This window comes from Salmo salar, chromosome 02 (genome assembly GCF_965601325.2).
Source record: "Salmo salar chromosome 02, fSalSal1, whole genome shotgun sequence".
Taxonomy (NCBI): Eukaryota; Metazoa; Chordata; class Actinopteri; order Salmoniformes; family Salmonidae; genus Salmo; species Salmo salar.
The window spans coordinates 12,802,668-12,828,177 of NC_138292.1; the positions used below are offsets into that span (position 1 = coordinate 12,802,668).

The following is a 25,510-nucleotide window of genomic DNA, read 5'->3' on the forward strand; positions in this document are numbered from 1 at the left end:
CTGTTAACAACTAACCTGCTGACCCTGTTAACAACTAACCTGATAACCCTGTTAACAACTAACCTGCTGACCCTGTTAACTAACCTGATAACCCTGTTAACAACTAACCTGCTAACCCTGTATCAACTAACCTGATGACCCTGTTAACAACTAACCTGATAACCCTGTTAACAACTAACCTGCTGACCCTGATAACTAACCTGCTGACCCTGTTAACAACTAACCTGCTGACCCTGATAACTAACCTGATGACCCTGTTAACAACTAACCTGATAACCCTGTTAACAACTAACCTGCTGACCCTGATAACTAACCTGTTGATCCTAACACTGTTAATTAACATGGTATTTGTGTACAAATGGAGGATAGGTAATGAATGCACCTTTAAATATCAAAATGCTTTCCCTCCCCAAATGTGTGCAAATGTAATTAAAATAACCAGCAGTGGTTGCCTTCTTCGAAGAAGCGGAATATTTATACCATTATTGCGACTTTGTTAACACAACTTAAATTGAGTGTTGTTGCATTGTTACAATGTTGCAAATTGCTCAGTAGATGGCACTATAACAAAGTCGATAGAGAAACCGAATGAGTCTTCTGACATAATTTAATATAGCAGTTTTGTTAAGTAGGCAATGCAGCTTCTTAACTTCTACGACAGCAAATTAGAATGCACAAGGTTTTGAATTCCTTGCACAAGGTTTTGAATTCCTTACAAAAGTAGGAGAAACTGCATTTTTCCAGTACGCATGATTTTGTATCCTTTCTGAAAGCAGGAAGCAACACACTGTTAATCGCAGTCAGACAGATAACAGCATTTCCTGGGAAGGTCAATTGAACTGCATTGTTTACAGAGGTGTTTTGATTCTCTTTCGGTGGCTACAAATTCATTCAAACGAATTTCAGTGACTTTGGCCGGTGATCTTGGATTAACTATGGACCAACAGGTTGGTGAAGATCATTACTTTGCATTTGAAATAAATCAGTTAAAGACTAACTTTCTGTTTTGACAATTTACAATTTTATATGTAGCTGAGCTACCTTCTATATTTTTACGAAAACATGAATATGCTTTGACAGTGATGTAGGCACCATAGCTATTGATTGACACACAACATGGAATTTGATCATCACATGCTCTTGGCCTATAAAGGTATCTTGGCTCTTTCAGTATGGTGTGTATGGAAAGAGTGCGGAGGTAATCAATGTTGCCAAGTTTTCCAGAGACACCAATTCATCAATGGAAACTAAATGCATTGTATGTCAGTCAAAGAGTACTGAACAGGCTGGGAATATGTGGAGATAAGGGGATGAAGCTTTGATTTGAGCCTATTTCACTCTAACACATTCATTTTAGTGCTGCTTCTAATTGTCTAGTTCAGACTACAACTGCAATAGACTTGTGACATAAACCGCTGAAATCACATAAAGCATTTCATGGTTTCAGTTCTGCAGCTATAATGACGTGATGCATGTGTAACGCTTGTTGCTCTCATGCAAAGCTATGCAGGAACTGGTGACAGGTCGCTTTTCAGACAGCCCATTAGAAAATCACTCCTCTATTGTAGATGCCAAAGGGATATGAGTGCAGTTACCAAGTTTTTTTTATATTACTTTTTTTTTTTTATCTAAAAAGGCACTTATTTTCAATACATTAGCACTAGGCCACCCACCCATCATAAAGTGAACTGTGCCACTCCTCAATAGAGTTTTCTCAGTGACCTATTAAAGGGTATCCTCATCTTCAGCACACATGAATCCAATTTGTCCAGAAATTCCCCTCAAGCAGGGAAATTCAATTAAAGTTGGTTTAGGTGGCTGCCTTTACAGAGGAGATGAGCTTGTACTTTACATGACTAAGGCTGTATGTCCTCCAACTCTGCTTTGTTGTTTGGTGAGGTGATGCCATAGTTGCTTTTGATGACACCTTTTTTAATGGTTTCTCAGAGCAGAGGACGCTGTCTTTAATTTGGTTTGTTGTCCTAGTAGTGATCAGGTGAGCTGTGTTTCAAGCCTGAGCCTCTTGGCTTGTTGTTGTAAATATCTATTAAAAGGTGATATAATATAATAAGCAGGATGTCATGTGCTCTTTATCTTGTTAGCCAGCTGCTGTGATCAAGGGTATAACAACTTACCCAAATGAACAAGCTAAGGAGTGTGACTCATGTTTCTGAAGAACAATCTCTTTCTGTCTCTCACCCTCTCTTTCTCTGTTTCTCTCTCTCCCTCTCTCGCTCTCGCTTGCTCCTCCAAAGTACAAATTCCATGCTTGGATGTGATTCCACCATTGTGAGCCTGATGTACAGAGGAGGAAAGATGGCAGACCATCTTCCCTCAGGGTTACTGGAAGCATGTGTTGTCGTCGGAGCCTCTGGGGATAAACTCAAGGATGTCTACCAGGTAATACCAATCAGCAAATGTATTTTTTAACACAGAGCTTATTAGAGAGATGAGCTAGATCGTTGATTAGAAATGTAAAATGGGGGTTAACATGGATTGTTCTGTTTAGTCTCTACAGCAGGGCAACACGACAACAGACATCCTTTCTTTAGACCCAGAGGTCTTGCAAGTCCACGTGCCTCCATTTGTGACCAAAGAGAATGCAGATGAGTCTGTTGTCCCCAGAACCATCAGTCGAGTCCAGTGCAGACGGTCCTTCATCAAGAAGAAGGAGAGGCCAGTGGTGGCTCGTAGTGGCCCTGGAGGGGCCGGGAGCAGTGAGGGGGCCACTGTCACGGAGGATATCAGCGTCCCCAAGGACATCGACCTCATGGCCCTGCCCCAACTCTGCTTTCCAGGTAGAGGTATATTGTGAGGCTGATAGCCAGTTAAATTTGTTATTGTTGGGATTATAAAGATGACCTGACTTGAGGTAAACACCATACCAAAATGAAGGCTGACAGACATCCCTATTTACAATGTCATTAAAACATTAGCTTGAAGACATCGCCCTATGCACTGTCTAACAATAGAGAGATACAAATAATCCTTACTTTTCTGAAATCAGGGGGGCTTCAAGTAACAAATGAACCAAAAGAAGAGCGTTTTCACTTTCTAGTCTTCACGGATGTGTTCGGTAACCAAACCCATGGAGTGGTTGTTCAGTGTTGTAGACCATTTCAGGTGGGTGTCTTTCCTTTTTATTCTCCTGCATAAACATGTCATCATTTTCATTATAAAGCTGTGCAAAACAAAACAGTGTTAAACGCTTTCGCTATGACGCTCCTTCCTGCGAAAGACTCAATGCTCACACAGTTGATTTGTCACTTCTGTCCTCGTAGGAAGGGTCAGTGTTCTATCAGAATGGACACTGGTCGTCCACCAGGACCACTAAGCTCTACACTGCTTATGCCATCTGTGTCATATCCAAGCATCCTTATTACAATGCTCTGAAGGACTGTCTGTCTTGGTAAGGGTCAATACGTATTCACTACAGCCATATCTGTGTGTTGTCATTTCTTAAATCATTCTCTTCTGTACACTTCCGTAGTTTGCTGGTGCAGCTTAGAACATGCCGGTTGTCTGAAGAGAGGGTGAAGGAATTTGCAGCCAAACTGTCTCTAGTGCCCATTCCACCTCCTGGACAACTACATGTGGTGAGCTGCTTTATGTTATCCAGTCCATCTATCCAAACTGCTAGGCTACCTGAAGTGCCAGCGGTTGGTTGTATTTGAACACCACTCACTCTACATGGACAATGCATTGTTGGGGTTTGATTCCTCCTCGGTCCCTCACGTCTCCCCCTCTCTCCATCCTACGGTCTGAATACAAACGACAAAAGAAATACTAACTACTACTACTACCACCACCTCTTTCTTCTTCCTTCTTGTGTACTGATATTGATGATGTGCTCACCCCGACTGTGTCCAGGTGTTCAACCTGAGACCCCTGATGATCATACTGCCTTCCAGAGAGGATAAGGAACACCCCGCTGTAGACCTGGACCTCCATTTGCCCTTCCTGTGCTTTAGATCCAAACAGATTTTACAGGTGAGTAGAGAGTTATGTTCAGACTGGTAACAGCATTTTCTACGATGAGCCATTCAACTGAAGTGTTCGGAGTGGTGTTTTGACTTCTGCCCTGTCTGGCAACAACTTTTTCTGCTCTGCTCTTTCTGCTCTTCTCTTTCTGCTCTATTCTGCTCTACTCTTTCTGTTCTACCCTACTCTGCTCTTTCTGCTCTACTCTTTATGCTCTACTCTGCTCTTTCTGTTCTACTCTGCTCTTTCTGCTCTACTCTTTCTGCTCTACTCTGGTCCTTTCTGCTCTACTCTGCTCTGCTCTACTCTTTTCTTCTCTTTCTGCTCTTTCTGCTCTAATCTCTTCTCTTTCTGATCTACTCTTTCGACTCTGCTCTTTCAGCTCTTTCTGCTCTCCTCTTTCTGTTCTGCTCTGCTCTTTCTGCTCGACTCTGCTCTTTCTGCTCTGCTCTGCTCTTTCTGCTCTGCTCTTTCTGCTCTACTCTTTCTGCTCTTTCTGCTGTACTCTTCTCTTTCTGCTCTACTCTGCTCTTTCTTTTCTACTCTACTCTACTCTTTCTGCTCTACTCTTTCTATTCTGCTCTGCTCTACTCTGTTCTACTCTTCTCTTTCTGCACTGATCTACTCTACTCCGCTCTTCTCTGCTCTGCTCTACTCTTTTCTTCTCTTTCTGCTCTGCTCTTTCTGCTCTGCTCTACTCTGCTCTTTCTGCTGTACTCTTCTCTTTCTGCTCTACACTGCTACTCTACTCTGCTCTTTCTGCTCTACTCTGCTCTTTCTGCTCTACTATACTCTGCTCTGCTCTTTCTACCCTGCTCTCCTCTGGTTCTATTGACCCCTGGCCCTGTGTTGGTTTGCCCAGATCATCACTGGTATTCTGATGGAGCAGAGGGTAGTGTTCTTCTCAGCTGACTGGGCCCGCCTCACCCTGGTGGCAGAGTGTTTCATGCTCTACATCCACCCCCTCCACTGGCAGCACCCCTACGTACCCATCCTCTCAGCCCAGATGCTAGACTTCGTCATGGCTCCCACCGCCTTCCTCATGGGCTGCCACCTCAACCACTTTGAGGAGGTCGCTGCGGTAGGAGGCTTTGTATTAGTAGTGGTAGTTTCTTTATTGCAACCTTGGTACATCCTTTATATAACCATGGTTATGTCTGTGTTATTTGATGTCGGACAACAATATGATTTTCATGATGTCGTTGCGTCAAGTGTCCAACTGTCCATAAACAGTGTTTAGACCTACTGCTTGGTTGTACTGTCTTGTTCCGTTTCCAAACAGTTGAAATGTCATAGCAGTTGGAGAAAGGAAAGCTTTGACTTTTGAATGTTTTTGGAACTCTCTTCTATTCTCTGTGACAGGAAACAGACGACCTGATCTTGATTAATATTGATGATGGAACAGTGTCTTCCTCCTGCTCAGAGACTGTTGACCTACCAGACGTCCCCTTCGCTTCGGCAGAGTGTTTTACCAAGCGGTAGGACACCCCCCACAAATGGCACCCTATTCCCTATATAGTGCACTACTTGGGAATAATGTACTACTTATGGGCCCTGTTAAAAAGTAGTGCACTATATAGGGAATAGGGTGCCATTTGAGAATCAAATCAAATTGTATTCGTCACATGGTTCATAAACAAGTGTTGACTAATAGTGAAATGCTTACTTGCGGGCCCTTCCCAACAATGCAGAGAGAAAAATGTAGAACAAAAGAATAACAGGAGGAATACATAGACAATGCAGACTATGTGCTCTGGTCTGTGCTGAAGCTCCCTACAACTGAAATGACACATCCATTGTCTCAATAACACAGAATGAGGTTATTGAGAGGTAGAATATCACATCAGTTATCACTCACAGTCATGCTTATATAACGTTGTTTTTGTGGCAGTGAGTGAACAACAGTTTTCTCCTCTTGCTGCTCTATAGGAGGAAGGGCCTCCAGCTACAATATGATCTAGAGGTGTGTCACCAAGGGGCCGGCACAGACGTTAATGAGATGCGCATGCTGAGAAGACAATGGCAGCAGAACCTGAACTGGGAAATACAGAAGGTTACCTTGGAGCTCATTGTCAACATGTTCAGGTCAGTCGTGCTGTTCACACTCTCTTTCTGAGGTGTAGGGCTTAAAGTATGACATCATCATACACATCGGGTGGACTTCCTGCTTACAGACATCACCAAGTGAATTCAAATCTATCAATACTGCTCTCCCTTGAGCAGTGCCCACGCTGGAAAGAGCCAATAGTGGCATATGTGAGATTTTGTTGGTGTTGTATCTGTAAGGAGGAAGTCAACCCGGTAAGGTGTAGGAAGATGTTATATTTCCTAGTCTTTAAAGGCACTAATTAGCCCGTGTATTAATGGTCCGCCGCATTTCTGCCTTTCATCAGGGATGTCAGTGGTCACCTGAACTATGAACACAGAGTGTTTAACAGTGAAGAGTTCCTGAAGACCAGAGAGCTAGCTGACCAACCCTTTTATAAAAAGGTACATGTTGAAGTAGCCTCTCAGATCACGATCACTATAAAGAGTACGGTTGATTCCTACATTCAGTTTATACATGTGTATCCGTATAGGTCTTGGAGACACACATCTTTCATTCATTCCTGAAGGACCGCCTCAATAGAAAGATGGATGCTTTCACACACATGGAAGTCAACACTCGCTCAGAGACACAGAAGTAAGCTCTCACTTACAATATCCCTTTCCTGTGTATCCCTTCCCCTACCCTCCAGCTCACTTTTCTCCCTGATGGGTACAGTGATGGTTAGAACGAAGCCTGAGTTATGGCACCACTGCTCACCTGCATGGACATGTTATGGAATTCAGTCCAATTATTCATTTATACAACACACCGCTGCAAACCTGCTTTGTTAACATCAAAGGAAGAGTTTCTCCACAAGTCTGATCCAGTTATCCAGTCTGTTGGATGTTGTATTGTTGTTGAATATTTGAATGTACAGCAGAGGGGTTTTTCTCAAACCTCTCTTCTAGAACCCCATCCATTTACAGTGTTTGAGAGCTTCGATGATTAGTTGACCAGTTAGCCTTGACGATTAGTTGACCAGTTAGCCTTGGCGATTAGTTGACCAGTTAGCCTTGACGATTAGTTGACCAGTTAGCCTTGACGATTAGTTGACCAGTTAGCCTTGACGATTAGTTGACCAGTTAGCCTTGACGATTAGTTGACCAGTTAGCCTTGACGATTAGTTGACCAGTTAGCCTTGGCGATTAGTTGACCAGTTAGGACCTTGGCGATTAGTTGACCAGTTAGCCTTGGCGATTAGTTGACCAGTTAGCCTTGGTGATTAGTTGACCAGTTAGCCTTGGCGATTAGTTGACCAGTTAGCCTTGGCGATTAGTTGACCAGTTAGCCTTGGCGATTAGTTGACCAGTTAGCCTTGGCGACTAGTTGACCAGTTAGCCTTGGCGACTAGTTGACCAGTTAGCCTTGGCGATTAGTTGACCAGTTAGCCTTGGCGATTAGTTGACCAGTTAGCCTTGGCGATTAGTTGACCAGTTAGCCTTGACGATTAGTTGACCAGTTAGCCTTGGCGATTAGTTGACCAGTTAGCCTTGGCGATTAGTTGACCAGTTAGCCTTGGCGATTAGTTGACCAGTTAGGCTTGGTGATTAGTTGACCAGTTAGGCTTGACGGTTAGTTAACCAGTTAGTGCTGGAATAGATCAAATAAGTGAAAGAGACTGGCTAGGGATACTGGAGGAGCAATTTTGGAAATGATTGAATTCTGTTACATAGCACCCCACTGCAAACATGCTATATATATGGCTGGGGGAGACTCAGTGAGAGGTTTACGGTCTTGTATGGTGTTCGGGGTCTTGTTTGGTGTTCGGGGTCTTGTTTGGTATTCGGGGTCTTGTATGGTACTCAGTCCTGTATGTATATTAGGGTCTTGTATGGTATACAGTCCTGTATGTATTAGAGGTCGACCGATTATGATTTTTCAATACCGATACCGATTATTGGATGACCCAAAAAAGCAGATGCCGATTTAAAAAAAACAACATATATAAATATATATTTTTTAAATTTTTTATTTTTATTTGTAATAATGACAATTACAAAAATACTGAATGAACACTTATTTTAACTTAATATAATACATCAATAAAATAAATTTAGCCTCAAATAAATAATGAAACATGTTCAATTTGGTTTAAATAATGCAAAAACAAAGTGTTGGAGAAGAAAGTAGAAGTGCAATATGTGCCATGTAAAAAAAAGCTAACATTTAAGTTCCTTGCTCAGAACATGAGAACATATGAAAGCTGGTTGTTCCTTTTAACACGAGTCTTCAATATTCCCAGGTAAGAAGTTTTAGGTTGTAGTTATTATAGGAATTATAGGACTATTTCTCTCTATACGATTTGTATTTCATATACCTTTGACTATTAGATGTTCTTATAGGCACTTTAGTATTGCCAGTGTAACAGTATAGCTTCCGTCCCTCTCCTCGCTCCTACCTGGGCTCGAACCAGGAACACATCGACAACAGACACCCTCGAAGCAGCGTTACCCATGCAGAGCAAGGGGAACAACTACTCCAAATCTCAGAGCGAGTGACGTTTGAAACGCTATTAGTGCGCACCATGCTAACTAGCTAGCCATTTCATATCAGTTACACCAGCCTAATCTCGGGAGTTGATAGGCTTGAAGTCATAAACAGCACAATGCTTGAAGCATTGCGAAGAGCTGCTGGCAAACGCAGGAAAGTGCTGTTTGAATGAATGCTTACGAGCCTGCTGGTGCCTACCATCGCTCAGTCAGACTGCTCTATCAAATCATAGACTTAATTATAACAAAATAACACACAGAAATACGAGCCTTTGGTCATTAAAATGGTAGAATCCGGAAACTATCATTTTGAAAACAAAACGTTTATTCTTTCAGTGAAATACAGAACCGTTCCGTATTTTATCTAACGGATGGCATCCCTAAGTCTAAATATTGCTGTTACATTGTACAACCTTCAATGTTATGTCATAGTTATGTACAATTCTGGCAAATTAATTACGGCCTTTGTTAGGAATAAATGGACTTGTCACGTCCTGACCAGTAAAGGGGTTATTTGTTATTGTAGTTTGGTCAGGACGTGGCAGGGGGTGTTTGTTTAGAGTGTTTCGGGGTTTGTTGGGCTATGTTCTTATGTAAGAGGGGTGCTTGTTTTATGTGTTTCGGGGCTTATGGTTAATGTTCTATGTTAGTATATTTCTATGTTCGTTCTAGTATGTCTAGTTCTATGTTAGTATGTCTAGTTAATGGGGTTGACCTTCAATTGGAAGCAGCTGCTCCTAGTTGCTTCTAATTGAAGGTCCTATTTAAGAGGGGTGTTTTTCTGTGGGATTTTGTGGGTAGTTGTTCCTTGCTTAGTGTTTGTGCACCTGACAGGACTGTTTCGTTTTGTTATTTTTTGTATACGTATTTATTTGTTAATTCCTTCTTCAAAATAAAAAGAAGATGAGTGTACATATTCCCGCTGCGTTTTGGTCGGATCCTTACGACAACCGTGACAGGACTTCTGTCACAGAAGTTGTCATGTAGTGAAGAGGACCAAGGCGCAGCGGGAATATGGATACTCATATTTTAATTTTCAAAAAAAAGAGTAAAGTATCCACTGAATAAACAATAAACACAACAGTGACAGTCTTACAGGCATACAAAACGCAGTGCAAGTACAACCACCCACAACCCCAAAGAAAAACACACACACCTATATAGGACTTCCAATCAAAGGCAACTCAACACACCTGCCTTCAATTGGAAGTCCCAATCAACAATACAAACATACCCAACACAAACATGCCACGTCCTGACCAAAACTAAAACACTAGCTCCATCTGCTGGTCAGGACGTGACAGTACCCCCCCCCCTCAAGGTGCAGACCCCGGAATGCACCTACCAACAGAAAAACGCCAACAAAAAACCCATAAACAATAACCCCTAAACAATAAGGGAGGGAAGGGAGGGAAGGGAGGTTGGCTGCCGTCACCGACGGCACTGTGCTACACCCTCCCTCCCCAACCCACCTATATTGGAATTGGCTGAGGTGCAGGCCGTGGACCTCGCTCCACCCTCGCGTCGCCCACTTTGATGGCGCCGATAGCTGTGCCGGGCAGACGGGCCACTCGGGCAGACCCTGGCAGACGGACCACTCGGGCTGGGCCGGGGGACAGGAGGGCCCCTCGGGCTGGGCCGGAGGGCAGGAGGGCCCCTCGGGCTGGGCCGGAGGGCAGGAGGGCCCCTCGGGCTGGACCGGAGGGCAGGAGGGCCACTCGGGCTGGACCGGAGGGCAGGAGGGCCACTCGGGCTGGACCGGAGGGCAGGAGGGCCACTCGGGCTGGACCGGAGGGCAGGAGGGCCACTCGGGCTGGACCGGAGGGCAGGAGGGCCACTCGGGCTGCACCGGAGGGCAGGAGGGCCACTCGGGCAGTTCAGGGCAGTCTGGCCACTCGGGCAGTTCAGGGCAGTCTGGCCACTCGGGCAGTTCAGGGCAGTCTGGCCACTCCGGCAGTTCAGGGCAGTCTGGCCACTCCGGCAGTTCAGGGCAGTCTGGCCACTCCGGCAGTTCAGGGCAGTCTGGCCACTCTGGCGACTGTTGACTGGCGGGCAGCTCTGACGACTGTTGACTGGCGGGCAGCTCTGACGACTGTTGACTGGCGGGCAGCTCTGACGACTGTTGACTGGCGGGCAGCTCTGACGACTGTTGACTGGCGGGCAGCTCTGACGACTGTTGACTGGCGGGCAGCTCTGACGACTGTTGACTGGCGGGCAGCTCTGACGACTGTTGACTGGCGGGCAGCTCTGGTGACTGTTGACTGGCGAGGCTGGGCTGACGCACTAGTCTCCTGATGCGTGGGGCTGGTACTGGACGGACCAACCTAGAGACACGCACCTCCATGCTAGTGCGTTTAGCGGGAAACACCGGACCTTTGAGGCGCACTGGCGGTCTTGAGCACAGGGTTGGCATCACCCCTTCCGGCTGTTTTGGGGGGGCACACGGGTAGTTTGGCTGGGCCAGGGTTGAGCCCTAAGCCAACTCCCCGTGCTTACCGTACTGCTTCTAGTTGCTTCTAATTGAAGGTCCTATTTAAGAGGGGTGTTTTTCTGTGGGATTTTGTGGGTAGTTGTTCCATGTTTAGTGTTTGTGCACCTGACAGGACTGTTTCGTTTTGTTATTTTTTTGTGTATGTATTTATTTGTTTCTCCTTCTTCAAAATAAAAAGAAGATGAGTATACATATTCCCGCTGCGTTTTGGTCTGATCCTTACGACAACCGTGACAGGACTTCTGTCACAAAAGTTGTCATGTAGAGAAGAGGACCAAGGCGCAGCGGGAATATGGATACTCATATTTTAATTTTCAAAAAAAAGAGTAAAGTATCCACTGAATAAACAATAAACACAACAGTGACAGTCTTACAGGCATACAAAACGCAGTGCAAGTACAACCACCCACAACCCCAAAGAAAAACACACACACCTATATAGGACTTCCAATCAAAGGCAACTCAACACACCTGCCTTCAATTGGAAGTCCCAATCAACAATACAAACATACCCAACACAAACATGCCACGTCCTGACCAAAACTAAAACACTAGCTCCATCTGCTGGTCAGGACGTGACAACTTCACACAGTTCGCAATGAGCCAGGTGGCCCAAACTGCTATATATACCCTGACTGCTTGCACGGAACTCAAGAGAAGTGACACAATTTCCCTAGTTATAAGAAAGGCATTGATGTTTATGGTTAGGTACACTGGTGCAACGACAGTGCTTTTTTCGCAAATGCGCTTGTTAAATCATCACCCGTTTGTCGAAGTAGGCTGTGATTCAATCGATTATATGCAACGCAGGACACGCTAGATAAACGTAATATCATCAACCATGTGTAGTTAACTATTGATTATGTTAAGATTGATTGTTTTTTTATAAGATAAGTTTAATGCTAACTAGCAACTTACCTTGGCTTCTTGCTGCCCTCGCGTAACAGGTAGTCAGCCTGCCACGCAGGCTCCTCGTGGAGTGCAATGTAAGGCAGGTGGTTAGAGCATTGGACTAGTAACCAGAAGGTTGCAAAAACGAATCACTGAGCTGACAAGGTAAAAATCTGTCGTTCTGCCCCTGAACACGGCAGTTAACCCACCGTTCCTAGGCCGTCATTGAAAATAAGAATGTGTTCTTAACTGACTTGCCTAGTAAAATAAAAAAAACATATTTCAAAAATTGGCAAATCTGTGTCCAAAAATACAGATTACCAATTTTTATGAAAACTTGAAATCAGCCCTAATTAATCGGCCATTCCGATTAATCGGTCGACCTCTAGTATGTATATTAGGGTATTGTATGGTACACAGTCCTGTATGGTATTTAGGGTATTGTATGGTACACAGTCCTGTATGTATATTAGGGTATTGTATGGTATACAGTCCTGTTTTATATGTGTCTGATGTCAGAATGAAAGCGATGACAGACAACCCCAGGAGGCCCACCATGCAGGAAATGGCCAGGAAGTACAGCAGCGACCCAGAGAACCGTCTGAACAAGAGGCTGGGGATGAGCCTCCCCAACCTGGGAGAGGAGCGCCACCTCAACCTCCTCAGACAAACCTCCCTCAAGAAGATCATTATCCCTGAAAGTGGTGAGTACACTCTTAGAAAATATGGTTCCAAAGGGTTCTTCGGTTGTCCCCATAGTGTAACCCTTTTTGGTTCTAGGTAGAACACTTTTGGGTTCCATATATAACTCTCTGTTGAAAGGGTTCTACATGGAACCCAAAAGGGTTCTACCTGGCACCAAAAAGGGTTTTTCAAGGGGTTCTCCTACCCTTTTAGGTACTAGATAGCAACTTTTTTTTAGGAAGGTTACAAAATTCCAGCAATTTTCCCCAAATTCCCAGGTTTTCCAGAAATCCCAGTTGGAAGATTACTGGAATTAGGACGAAGTAAGCATGGAATCATCCAACCAGGATTTCTGGAAAACCAGATTTTGCAACCCTAGCAGTGGGAGGACTAATAATAGCTACCAACTGATTAACACATATACTGTGATGTTAGTAACATTACACGGTTACATTAACATTACTCCGTAGCATTATGCACTATCTAAAGGACTACTCTACATAACACTGTCATAACAAGTCAGGTCTGTTGTCAGCTAATGAAAATTGACTTTACACTGCTTATAACACAAACAATTTAGTGTTACGTGGCTCTTATGACAGATGGTTACAGTAAAGTGTAGGTCATTAGGCCTTGACTTCTGTGAACAAGAAGATTCATCTTGAAGGGAATTTTCACAAATGTTCAACTTCATATTCATCCTCAACGTCAACATATGTTAAAATGGCGTCTTTCTATGTTCGGTAGTCAAAAAGATAGAGGGAGATAAGTGTTTCCAATGACATCATCGTTGAGCATCATGTGATTTTAACCAATTATGAGCAGCCATTACCTACTAATTGTCTCCTAATTGGTTGATAATGTAATTGGAAACATCTTCCTCACTTTTCTTCTACAGAACATAGAAACACGCCATTTTCACATGTGTTGATGTTGGGGTGGTGCTGGAGACGATGAATATGAGGTAGACCATTTTTGTTTGCAGTGTCACTCTTTGTCTTTTTCCACACAGCCTTCAAGATCCCGCCCAAGCCTGTGAAGATCTTCAAGCTGCCAGAATTTCCTCCTCCCATGGTGCACCACCATGTCCAGAACTACTATGGAGAGTTGATCATACTACTGGGGAAGGCCATCTTCTGTGTTCCTCCTGAGAACTCCACCCTCCTGGCCAGGTACTTAGTTTACAACATAGGGATTATTCATTTTATTAAGTCACACTTTAAACACACTAGATCTAAAAAATTGCTTTATTGGGCATTTGTAAAGTCCTCATAATGTGACCGGACCGCCAAGTTTATAAAGGCAATGCTCCTGCTGATAGCAACGAGAGGCACCTGGCGGGCGAGACAGAGAGAGGGCGCATTAGTGTGTGTCCAATCAGTCACAATACACACTACATACATGCTTCACAAATCATTTATAAGTGAAGTCCAACTACTCTCCATACAACCCTTTCCCTATTTCCAAGGTACTTCTACCTGCGCGGCTTCATGAACACGCTGTGTTCCAAGCGTCTAGATGCCCTCAGCGACTTCCAGAACCTCTACAAGACGGACATCGAGATCTTCCCCACCGACCTGGTGAAGGCGCTAGTGGACTCGCTGCAGAAGGACGAGCGCTCCCAGGCGGACCGGCGACCAGAGCTCAAGCGGCTCATCTTCAAGGTGAAAACAGACAACGAGATGGTGCTGGTCCAAGCTGACGACCACGTGAAGAAGTTTCAGCTCCCTAAGACCCACATGTTGCAGGAGGACTTTGTGAAGCGCATCCAGGAGTCTGGGATTGTGAAAGACGTCGCCACCATCCATAGGCTGTTTGAGGCTCTCACTGTGGGTAAGTTGAGACTTACCATTCATTCCATAGGCTGTTTGAGGCTCTCACTGTGGGTAAGTTGAGACTTACCATTCATAGGCTGTTTGAGGCTCTCACTGTGGGTAAGTGACTTAGCGGTCAGGCCTCTCGTTGACAGGACATGGATATACATGAGCAGTACAGTATGGTTGTACTGTAACAATAAGATCACCCAAGATAATAAACAAGTGATTGATCTGTTAATACAGTTTGAAATACAGTACCACTCTGCCTAGGAACCCAGTGTGTATCATCTGATTATCCTTACTTTATTAATAGGATCTTGTAAGAGTGACTTTGGATTCAGTGACTTTGGGTTTGAATTCAGCCATGAGGAGTCCCTCCAAATCAGTATTTTACATTGACTCCTCATTGGATGGTAAGCAAAAGACTGTCCAGTTTGTCTGCAGCATCCCATCGTATGACTGGCCAGCGGGACTCATGTGGCATCTCTTTTATTTTTCTCTCCATCTTCATCTCTGCTTGGGTTTAACGTTCATTCCATGACATCATACATGAGATGGATGGCTGTTGTTTCATGGGGCGTCTTCAGCTATGGAAGATGTATAAATGTGCTCTTTGCTTTGACAAAACAGTGTTCCTGTTTACAATGGATGCTGTTTGAAGAGGCTTGTTTCTCTTGGCTTGTATGACATGCATGAACATGAAAGTAAAATGATGGAATGCATTTGCATGGTTTTAATGTGCGTTTGAAGAGCATGTTCTCTACAGGCTGCTGAGACTTGTCATGCCTTGTTTACATTCACACCACCACTCTTACAACGAATGGCTCCTTGAAGACTGAAGCTTTCTTCTAAGAGAAGGTTACCTCTGCAACAAAAGCAGATTGACGCAGAGGTGTTCCATGTGTTCTACACCTTCTGTTTCCAGGGCAACAGAAGCAGATTGACCCAGAGGTGTTCCGTGTGTTCTACACCTTCTGGAAGGAGACGGAGGTGGAGGCCCAGGACGTTCACCTGCCAGCTGAGGTCATAGAGCACCTGGACAACAACGAGTGTGTCTACAAGCTGTCCTGCTCCGTCAAAACCAACCAGGGAGTGGGTAAGATCGCCATGACACAGAAGAGGCTCTTCCTGCTCACTGACGGGAGGCCTGGGTTTATCGAGATCACCAAGTTCAGAGACATAAAGGTGTGGTTACTTTATGTTTAGGCACTAGTAGTAGTACTGTTCAGGGATGAGTTCTCTAAAAGCTTTGTAGTCCAAAAATAATATTTGACAAATATAGGCAATGGATGAAATATGATCTTAATGCTATGAAGCTTTTGGAAATTCACTCAGTAATGAATAATACTGAAGGGTACACTGGTATGACTACACTGCGTACACAATTATTAGGCAAGTGAGTATTCTGATCTTATCATTGTTTCTATTCACATTTTCGAACTCCAAACCATATAAACTTGAATGCTTATTGGATTTAATCATTTTCAGGTGATATGTATTTGTGTAATGAGGGAGGGTGTGGCGAAAGTGAATAACACCTTATATCAAGGTGTGCATAATTATTAGGCAGCCTCATTACCTCAGGTAAAATGGGCCAAAAAAGAAATTTACCTGACACTGAAAAGCCAAAAATGTAAAATGCCTTTCAGATGGATGCGACACTCTTTAAATAGCTAAACTATTGAGGTGTGACCACCGGACATTCAAACGTTTTGTTGCGAATAGTCAACTGGGGCGCAAAAAACGCATGGGGAAGAAAAGGTGCAAATGAACTGCAAAAGACTTGAGAAGAATTAAACGTCAAACTACCAGGAACCCATTATCCTCCAGTGCCACCGTATTCCAGAACTGCAACCTACCTGGAGTATTAAGAAGTACAAGGTGTCAAGTGCTCAGAGACATGGCCAAGGTCAAGAAGACTGAAACAAGACCACCACTGAATAAGATTCACAAGTTGAAGCGTCAAGATTGGGCAAAGAAATACCTGAAGACAGATTTTTCAAAGGTTTTATGGACAGATGAAATGAAAGTGACTCTTGATTGACCAAATGGATGGGCCCGTAGCTGGATCAGTAATGGACACAGGGCACCACTTTGAGTCAGGTGCCAGCAAGGTGAAGGAGGGGTACTGGTATGGGCTGCTATCATTGAGGATGAGGTAGTTGGACCTTTTCTGGTTGAAGATGGACTGAAACTCAACTCCCAAACCTACTGCCAGTTTCTGGAAGATTCTTTCGTCAAACAGTGGTACGGGAAAAAGTCCTCAGCATTCTAGAAGGCCATGATCTTTATGCAGGACAATGCTCCATCACAGGCATCCAGTACTCCACTGCTTGGCTAGCCAGCAAGGGCCTCAAAGATGCTTGAATAATGACCTGGCCCTCTTCCTCACCTGACTTAAATCCTATTGAGAACTTGTGGGCCCTTCTCAAACGTGAGATTTACAGTGATGGAAGACAATACACCTTTTTGAACAGCATTTGGGAGGCTGTGGTTGCTGCTTCAGTGAAAATTGATCGTGAACAGATCAAGAAACTGACAGACTCCATGGATGGAAGGCTCATGGCAGTTATTGAAAATAAGGGTGGCTATATTGGTCACTGAATATTTTTGAAAGGCCAAAAATGTTATATAATTGTCATTTTGTGTTACTTATCTGTTACACTTACTCTAAAAATAGAGAATAAACAAGTGAGTTGAGAGAAATTATTTTTGTAATTTAGTTGCCTAATAGTTCTGCACACTAATAATTGCCTAATAATTGTGCACACTTATATATTTCCCTGAGAAAGACAAAACTCACTTTTCCTTTGTTAAACATTCAGGTTTGAGGTTCAATAACATTTTGGATTGACTGAGAGCATTGTGTTTGTTCAACAATAAAATTAATCCCGAGGAATACAATTTGCCTAATAATTGTGCACGTAGTGTGCAGTGTATTGCCTTCAATGTTTGGCTTTGTTCAAATGAAAATCTGCCATGATGACAATGACACATCTGCTATTCCTCTCCTCACATTTCAGTTGAATGCATTCAGTTGTCCAACTGACTAGATATCCCCCTTTCCCTCTCGTCTCTGTCAGGAGGTGAAAATCTCCTTTGCTCCTTTCCTGCTGCTGAGGATCCCGTCTCTGAAGATCAAGTGCAGTCTGAGGAAGGAGGTGTTTGAGGCCAACCTGAAATCTGCGTGTGACCTGTGGAATCTCATGGTCAGAGAGATGTGGGCTGGGAGGATGATGGCAGACGACCACAAGGTAGGATATACACCGGATCTCAAAGACTGGTGCTGCATTCAGTAGGGTATAATGTAACCAAGTTGAATTCATTAAACTAACCCCTTCAGCTTGAAATACCCCAACCCGCACCATGGAATTGCTAACTTTTCGGTGGCGCAGCAAAGCCTAACCTCTTGAGGACCCCTTCGAGATACAATCCCGCTAACGGGATTGGTTGGACAACAACCAGTGAGATAGCATGGCGCGATATTCAAAACAAAATCATCTCAAAATTAAAATTCAAGTATTATACGGCATTTTAAAGATACTCTACTTGTTAATCCAATCACATTGTCCGATTTCAAAAAGGCTTTACGGTGAAAGCAAAACATTAGATTATTTTAGCATAGCACCTCAGTAAAAAAAAAAAAGCAATTTTCCAAGCACTATAGCCATCACAAAACCAGATATACAGCTAAAATTAAGCACTAACCTTTGACAATCTTCATCAGATGACACTCCTAGGACATCATGTTAGACAATACATGCATTTTTTGTTCGATCAAGTTTATATTTATATCCAAAAACCCAATTTTTACATTGGCGCGTGACGTTCAGAAAATGTTTTCTCCCCATAAATCCCGGTGAATCAGTGACTTCTGTTAATCACTTTGTGGAACGTGTGGGTAGAAATATAAGGCATAGGTTTCACCCTCCTGAATGCGTTCTGTGGTTATTCATAGTCTTGAAAAACATGTCACGTGTCACATTATTTTATTACCGTATTATGAAAAAAGTATAAGATCGGTTGGCACCTAAAGGGATATTAATCTTACAGTACAGGCTTGTCCCACCCCCCTGGCCTGATGGTTTCCTCCAGGCTTCCTAAAGGGATACTAATCTTACAGTACAGGCTTGTCCCACCCCTCTGGCCTGATAGTTTCCTCCAGGCTTCCTAAAGGGATATTAATCTTACAGTACAGGCTTGTCCCACCCCTCTGCTCTGCTGGAAAACATTATGTTTTGCCCTTATTATATTCTCCTAATGTGATCTCCCAAACTTATTGTGATCTCCCAAGCTGTTTAATTGGCTGTACTCATTGTACATTGTAGTGTGTAGTAGGTTGTGTATATATACTTGTATGACTATGTCTCTCTTATAGGATCCTCAGTACAGGCAGTGTGTATAAGTTGTCATGTTCCCTTTGAGGATCCTCAGTACAGGCAGTGTGTGTATAAGTTGTCATGTTCCCTTTAAGGATCCTCAGTACAGGCAGTGTGTGTATAAGTTGTCATGTTCCCTTTAACCTGTTGGGGCTACAGGTTAGCAATGAACCCCGAGTCGGGATTGCTAACAAGGCTGGAAATTCAAAACATCAAAAATCTAATAATTTCAATTTCTCAAACCATCAACTATTTTACACAATTTAAAAGATAAACATCTCCTTAATCTAACCACATTGTTCGATTTTCAAAGAGGCTTTACGGCAAAAGCATAAAGTTAGATTATGTTAGGACAGTACATAGCCACAAAAGTACAAACATCCATTTTCAATTCAAGGTCAGGCGTCACCAAAAGCAGAAACCAGCTAGAATTATGCACTAACCTTTGTCAATCTCCATCAGATGACACTCCTAGGACATTATGTTATACAATACATGCATTTTTTGTTCCATCAAGTTCATATTTATATCCAAAAACAGCATTTTACAGTAGCGTGAAATTCAGATTTCTTTCTTCTCTGAAATGCTTCCGGTGAACATAACAAAATTACTATTCGACAACATTGGTAAATTATAATATTGTCATTCAAAGAATAATATATTATCATCTCGTAATTGCTACCGAATGGCCAGATCTCAAAATAACTTTACTGGGAAATCACATTTTGCAATAAACGGGGTGCTATGCTAAGAACAACAGGCTATGCTATACAGTTAGCATCATCTAAAATCGATAATAACATTGTAAATACCCCCTTACCTTTGATTATCTCCATCAGAAGGCAGGATCCCAGGTCCGGAAGGCATTCCAGGTCCGGAACAAATGTGGTTTCTTTTGACAAAGTTCATAATTTATGTCCAAATAACACCAAGTACTTAGCGTTCATTATGCTCCCACAAAACGTGGTTGGGGGGCTGGTAAAATCACGCCGAAAAGCTAAAAAAACCTAGTAAATAATCTATTTATGTTCGTTCAAACATGTCAAATGTTGTTTAGCATTAATCTAATGTTAAACATCAGTAATATTTTCACACAACCTATCCTATGTCTAGATAAAAAATGATGACAAACTCACGTTTCTCAGATTTATGCGCAGGCGCAAAAAAATGAAGTGATGACATGTCAACTTCCTTGGATTCTAATTTGCTCTCTGTTTATCATAGACGCTTCAAACAACTTTATAAAGATCGTTGACATCTAGTGGAAGCCGTAGGTGTTGCGAAATGAATCCTTTCTCACTATGGTATCTATAAAACAATGACACTAAATAGTACAGTCACAAAATTCACATTTTTTTAAATCTATTTTTCACAGGTTTTTGCCTGCAATATGAGTTTTGTTATACTTACAGACACCATTCAAACTGTTTTAGAAAATTCAGAGTGTTTTCTATCCGAATGTGTTAATAATATGCATATCCTAGCTCCTGAGTTGGTGTAGGAGGCAGTTAAAAATGGGCACATATTTTTTTCAAAATGTCTCAATACTGCCCCCGAGCCCCAACAGGTTTAAGGATCCTCAGTACAGGCAGTGTGTGTATAAGTTGTCATGTTCCCTTTAAGGATCCTCAGTACATGCAGCAGTCTTTAACTAACGTCTTGCTCATGGATGCTGTGGTTGGGTGCCTTCAGACCCAGAAGGCCGTATTTGCCGCCTCCAAACTGGCATACTTTGACAGAGTGAAACATGAAGGTATGCATTATGGGCCAGATACACTGTCGATTTGTTTTTTTGCATATAAATCATCTGTGAGCTTTACCATTTGTAGCTAAATAGTGGGGTTCCGGATTCAGATTTAGCCTGGTCCTGGACTAAAACACAAACTCAATGGAGAATCATTGAAAATGTATTTAGTCCAGGAGTTTCCAGGAAACCACCCCTTGGAGTTCAAGGATCAAGTATACAACTAAATCAATGACATCGGATGTCCCTCTGAAGAACAATAGTGCTTGATATTCATTGTGATTTTCTGTAATCAGGATAGTGATTCACATTCTGATATGTCATTTTTTTCTGCTTTCTGTTTCGTTGTCTGTAAGCAGTTCCTATGATGGTTCCAAAGACAACATCGGAGACGTTGAAACACAAGATCAATCCATCGCTAGACCTCCCAGCTCCACAGACTGTACACGTCTTACTCTACACACCAGGTGAGGGGAAACAGACAGCTGAGTTTCTATTACACTACACACCAGGTGAGGGGAAACAGACAGCTGAGTTTCTATTACACTACACACCAGGTGAGGGGAAACAGACAGCTGAGTTTCTATTACTCTACACACCAGGTGAGGGGAAACAGACAGCTGAGTTTCTATTACTCTACACACCAGGTGAGGGGAAACAGACAGCTGAGTTTCTATTACTCTACACACCAGGTGAGGGGAAACAGACAGCTGAGTTTCTATTACACTACACACCAGGTGAGGGGAAACAGACAGCTGAGTTTCTATTACTCTACACACCAGGTGAGGGGAAACAGACAGCTGAGTTTCTATTACTCTACACACCAGGTGAGGGGAAACAGACAGCTGAGTTTCTATTACTCTACACACCAGGTGAGGGGAAACAGACAGCTGAGTTTCTATTACTCTACACACCAGGTGAGGGGAAACAGACAGCTGAGTTTCTATTAGTCTACACACCAGGTGAGGGGAAACAGACAGCTGAGTTTCTATTACTCTACACACCAGGTGAGGGTTTACAGACAGCTGAGTTTCTATTACTCTACACACCAGGTGAGGGGAAACAGACAGCTGAGTTTCTATTACTCTACACACCAGGTGAGGGGAAACAGACACCTGAGTTTCTATTACTCTACACACCAGTGAGGGGAAACAGAGAGCTGAGTTTCTATTACTCTACACACCAGGTGAGGGGAAACAGACAGCTGAGTTTCTATTACTCTACACACCAGGTGAGGGGAAACAGACAGCTGAGTTTCTATTACTCTACACACCAGGTGAGGGGAAACAGACAGCTGAGTTTCTATCATAGTTTCAGTCTCTTATCTTCACTCTGATGTATCTGCCTGTAAGATAGAAGCTGTTTACATGCCAGTTAAGTTCATGTGCTAACGTGTCCTGTAAGGTGCATGTCCTAACGTGTCCTGTAAGGTGCATGTCCTAGCGTGTCCTGTAAGGTGCATGTCCTAACGTGTCCTGTAAGGTGCATGTCCTAACGTGTCCTGTAAGGTGCATGTCCTAACGTGTCCTGTAAGGTGCATGTCCTAACGTGTCCTGTAAGGTGCATGTCCTAACGTGTCCTGTAAGGTGCATGTCCTAACGTGTCCTGTAAGGTGCATGTCCTAACGTGTCCTGTAAGGTGCATGTCCTAACGTGTCCTGTAAGGTGCATGTCCTAACGTGTCCTGTAAGGTGCATGTCCTAACGTGTCCTGTAAGGTGCATGTCCTAGCGTGTCCTGTAAGGTGCGTGTCCTGTAAGGTGCATGTCTTAGCGTGTCCTGTAAGGTGCATGTCCTAACACATCTGAGTGGAAACCAGAGGAGCTTTGAAGCTGTAATAGTTGGCTGCAAATACACATTAGTGGAAAGCATTCAGACAGGCATAATTATTTGTCTATTCTCAGCTGTTTATGATGATGAGTACATGTGCCATGTATTGTCAAAGTCTGTCTCATTTCTTCACACTTGTCAGGTGTGGTAACTTATGAACTTGTTGTACTGTACAGTATGAGTCAACAACACGTAATATATCACTGATCAGCTCAACATTTGAAATTGTTTTTTTTACATTGGTTAAAAGTAGAGGCTCAGAGCTACAAAATGGTATATCATACACTGCATTTTTGAGGAACAATGGGAAAGTAATTCTGCAAGTTGATAAACTTGTAAACTCACTTTTTTTGAGAAAAGGGCCTTTTGAATGTTTTGGAGAACTCTCCTTTGTCTACACCCATTCAGCATCTTTCACACCCTCTGAAGCCAGCCCCACCCATCTATTTAAGGATTCACATGTGAGGTCATATGCTAAACAGTGAGTAGTGTAGTAAAGATTAAGACTAAAAGTGGTAGTAGCCTACAATAAGGAAAAATTCCAGGTAAACAGAAAGCGTCCAGATAAAAAATACTTTATCAATATTAGATGACGCTTACCCAGACACATTTGTCTAAATTGATGGGTCATGTGAAAGAAATGCTATAACCGCCAGCCACATCCAGTGGTGGAAAAAGTATTAGTGTCATACTTGAGTAAAAGTAATGATACCTTAATAGAAAATCACAGAAGTAAAAGTAAAAGTCACCCAGTAAAATACTACTTGAGTAAAAGTCTAAAAGTATTTGGTTTTAAAAATACTTGAGTATCAAAAGTAAATGGAATGAAATGTACTTCAGTATCTCTCGTTGGCTGGCCCTCGCTTCATACTCGTCGCCAAACCCACTGGCTCCAGGTCATCTACAAGACCCTGCTAGGTAAAGTCCCCCCTTATCTCAGCTCGCTGGTCACCATAGCAGCACCCACCCGTAGCACGCGCTCCAGCAGGTATATCTCACTGGTCACACCCAAAGCCAATTCCTACTTTGGCCGCCTCTCCTTCCATTTCTCTGCTGCCAATGACTGGAACGAACTACAAAAATCTCTGAAACTGGAAACACTTATCTCCCTCACTAGCTTTAAGCACCAGCTGTCAGAGCAGCTCACAGATCATTGCACCTGTACATAGCCCATCTATAAATAGCCCAAACAACTACCTCTTCCCCTACTGTATTTATTTATTTATTTATTTATTTATTTATTTTGCTCCTTTGCACCCCAGTATTTCTACTTTGCACATTCATCTACTGCAAATCTACCATTCCAATGTTTTTACTTGCTATATTGTATTTACTTCGCCACCATGGCCTATTTATTGCCTTTACCTCCCTTATCTCACCTCATTTGCTCACATTGTATATAGACTTATTTTTCTACTGTATTATTGACTGTATGTTTGTTTTACTCCATGTGTAACTCTGTGTTGTTGTATGTGTCGAACTGCTTTGCTTTATCTTGGCCAGGTCGCAGTTGTAAATGAGAACTTGTTCTCAACTTGCCTACCTGGTTAAATAAAGGTGAAATAAAATAAATAAAAAATGTTAAACCAGACGGCCTAATTCCTTTCTTTTTTTATGTACGGATAGCCAGGGGCACACTCCAACACTCCAAGACATAATGTACAAACAAAGAATTTGTGTTTACTGAGTCCGCCAGATCAGAGGCAGTAGGGATGACCAGGGATGTTCTCTTGATAAGTGTGTGAATGGGACCACTTTCCTGTCAAAATGTAACGAGTACTTTTGGGTGTCCAGGGAAAAATGTATGGAGTAAAAAGGACATTATTTTCTTCTTTCTGTAGTGAAGTAAAAGTTGCCAAAAATATAATATTATGATCTCCAAGGCACTGAAAAAACCCAACATATTCTATGTTGTAATGCAGAGCTACAGTATATACCGTATACATATAATCTATATGCCTGTGGGAGTATCCATTGACTGGCTGACCAATGGATTGTACGTTTTAAGGTTTAGTGTATTTGTATTTTGATGTAGACATTCGCAGCTAAAAGCTGAATTGCTGTGACTGACTACAGTCTCTCTCTCTCTCTGTTTATCCAGGCCAGTTGAGTTACTCGGAGGTAGACGGAGATGGGAACCCCAAGCTGTGGTGTGCCCTCAGTGGTGGGAGGGTGGTTGTGTTTGATGCAGCCAGCTGGTCCATGCAGCAGAACTGTATTCAAGTGGGATCCTCCCAACTGGTATGATGTCTGCAAGCAGACACATACCATTTCCCCTGCGCTCTCCCTGGACTATCACTTGAGCCTTCCTATTAGGCTCTGTTCCAATATCCACATTACAGTAGCAGAACACTTAGAGAGAAGCATTGGATTTGGCCATGCATTCTAAGGGTTATATGCTAGTGTGGATATTGGAACATGTCCTTTGTTTCTGTGAAATTGCTTACAGATAGCCTTTGAAAATAAATTGTTATATTGAATTAAGTACACAGTTATCTCTTTCTCTCCCTCTCTAGCTCTCTGTTTCACTCGTGTTCTTTCTCTCTCTAGCTCTCTGTTTCACTCGTGTTCTTTCTCTCTCTAGCTCTCTGTTTCACTCGTGTTCTCTCTCTAGCTCTCTGTTTCACTCGTGTTCTTTCTCTCTCTAGCTCTGTTTCACTCGTGTTCTTTCTCTCTCTAGCTCTCTGTTTCACTCGTGTTCTCTCTCTCTCTCTCTAGCTCTGTTTCACTCGTGTTCTCTCTCTCTAGCTCTCTGTTTCACTCGTGTTCTTTCTCTCTCTAGCTCTCTGTTTCACTCGTGTTCTTTCTCTCTCTAGCTCTCTGTTTCACTCGTGTTCTTTCTCTCTCTAGCTCTCTGTTTCACTCATGTTCTTTCTTTCTCTAGCTCTGTTTCACTCGTGTTCTTTCTCTCTCTAGCTCTGTTTCACTCGTGTTCTCTCCCTCTCTCTCTAGCTCTCTGTTTCACTCGTGTTCTTTCTCTCTCTAGCTCTCTGTTTCACTCGTGTTCTTTCTCTCTCTAGCTCTGTTTCACTCGTGTTCTCTCTCTCTCTAGCTCTGTTTCACTCGTGTTCTTTCTTTCTCTAGCTCTGTTTCACTCGTGTTCTCTCCCTCTCTAGC

The 25,510-nt window shown here is 42.9% G+C and overlaps 1 protein-coding gene across 1 annotated transcript in view; it reads left to right on the forward strand.

The window, feature by feature from the left end:
• The first annotated feature begins 609 nt into the window (after positions 1 to 609).
• Positions 610 to 25,510, forward strand: part of LOC106606080 (DENN domain-containing protein 3) — a 36,665-nt gene continuing 11,764 nt past the window's right edge. Inside the window, exons 1-20 of the mRNA XM_082959886.1 lie at positions 610 to 947; positions 2,256 to 2,400; positions 2,510 to 2,798; positions 3,008 to 3,123; positions 3,282 to 3,409; positions 3,491 to 3,596; positions 3,871 to 3,990; positions 4,844 to 5,062; positions 5,344 to 5,459; positions 5,911 to 6,066; positions 6,375 to 6,471; positions 6,561 to 6,664; positions 12,461 to 12,645; positions 13,638 to 13,797; positions 14,094 to 14,458; positions 15,368 to 15,627; positions 17,526 to 17,696; positions 20,445 to 20,574; positions 20,925 to 21,032; positions 24,495 to 24,634. Of these exons, the coding sequence (XP_082816012.1) occupies positions 2,266 to 2,400; positions 2,510 to 2,798; positions 3,008 to 3,123; positions 3,282 to 3,409; positions 3,491 to 3,596; positions 3,871 to 3,990; positions 4,844 to 5,062; positions 5,344 to 5,459; positions 5,911 to 6,066; positions 6,375 to 6,471; positions 6,561 to 6,664; positions 12,461 to 12,645; positions 13,638 to 13,797; positions 14,094 to 14,458; positions 15,368 to 15,627; positions 17,526 to 17,696; positions 20,445 to 20,574; positions 20,925 to 21,032; positions 24,495 to 24,634 (3,105 nt within the window). The 5' untranslated portion in view covers positions 610 to 947; positions 2,256 to 2,265. The remainder of the gene's footprint in view (positions 948 to 2,255; positions 2,401 to 2,509; positions 2,799 to 3,007; positions 3,124 to 3,281; positions 3,410 to 3,490; positions 3,597 to 3,870; positions 3,991 to 4,843; positions 5,063 to 5,343; positions 5,460 to 5,910; positions 6,067 to 6,374; positions 6,472 to 6,560; positions 6,665 to 12,460; positions 12,646 to 13,637; positions 13,798 to 14,093; positions 14,459 to 15,367; positions 15,628 to 17,525; positions 17,697 to 20,444; positions 20,575 to 20,924; positions 21,033 to 24,494; positions 24,635 to 25,510) is intronic.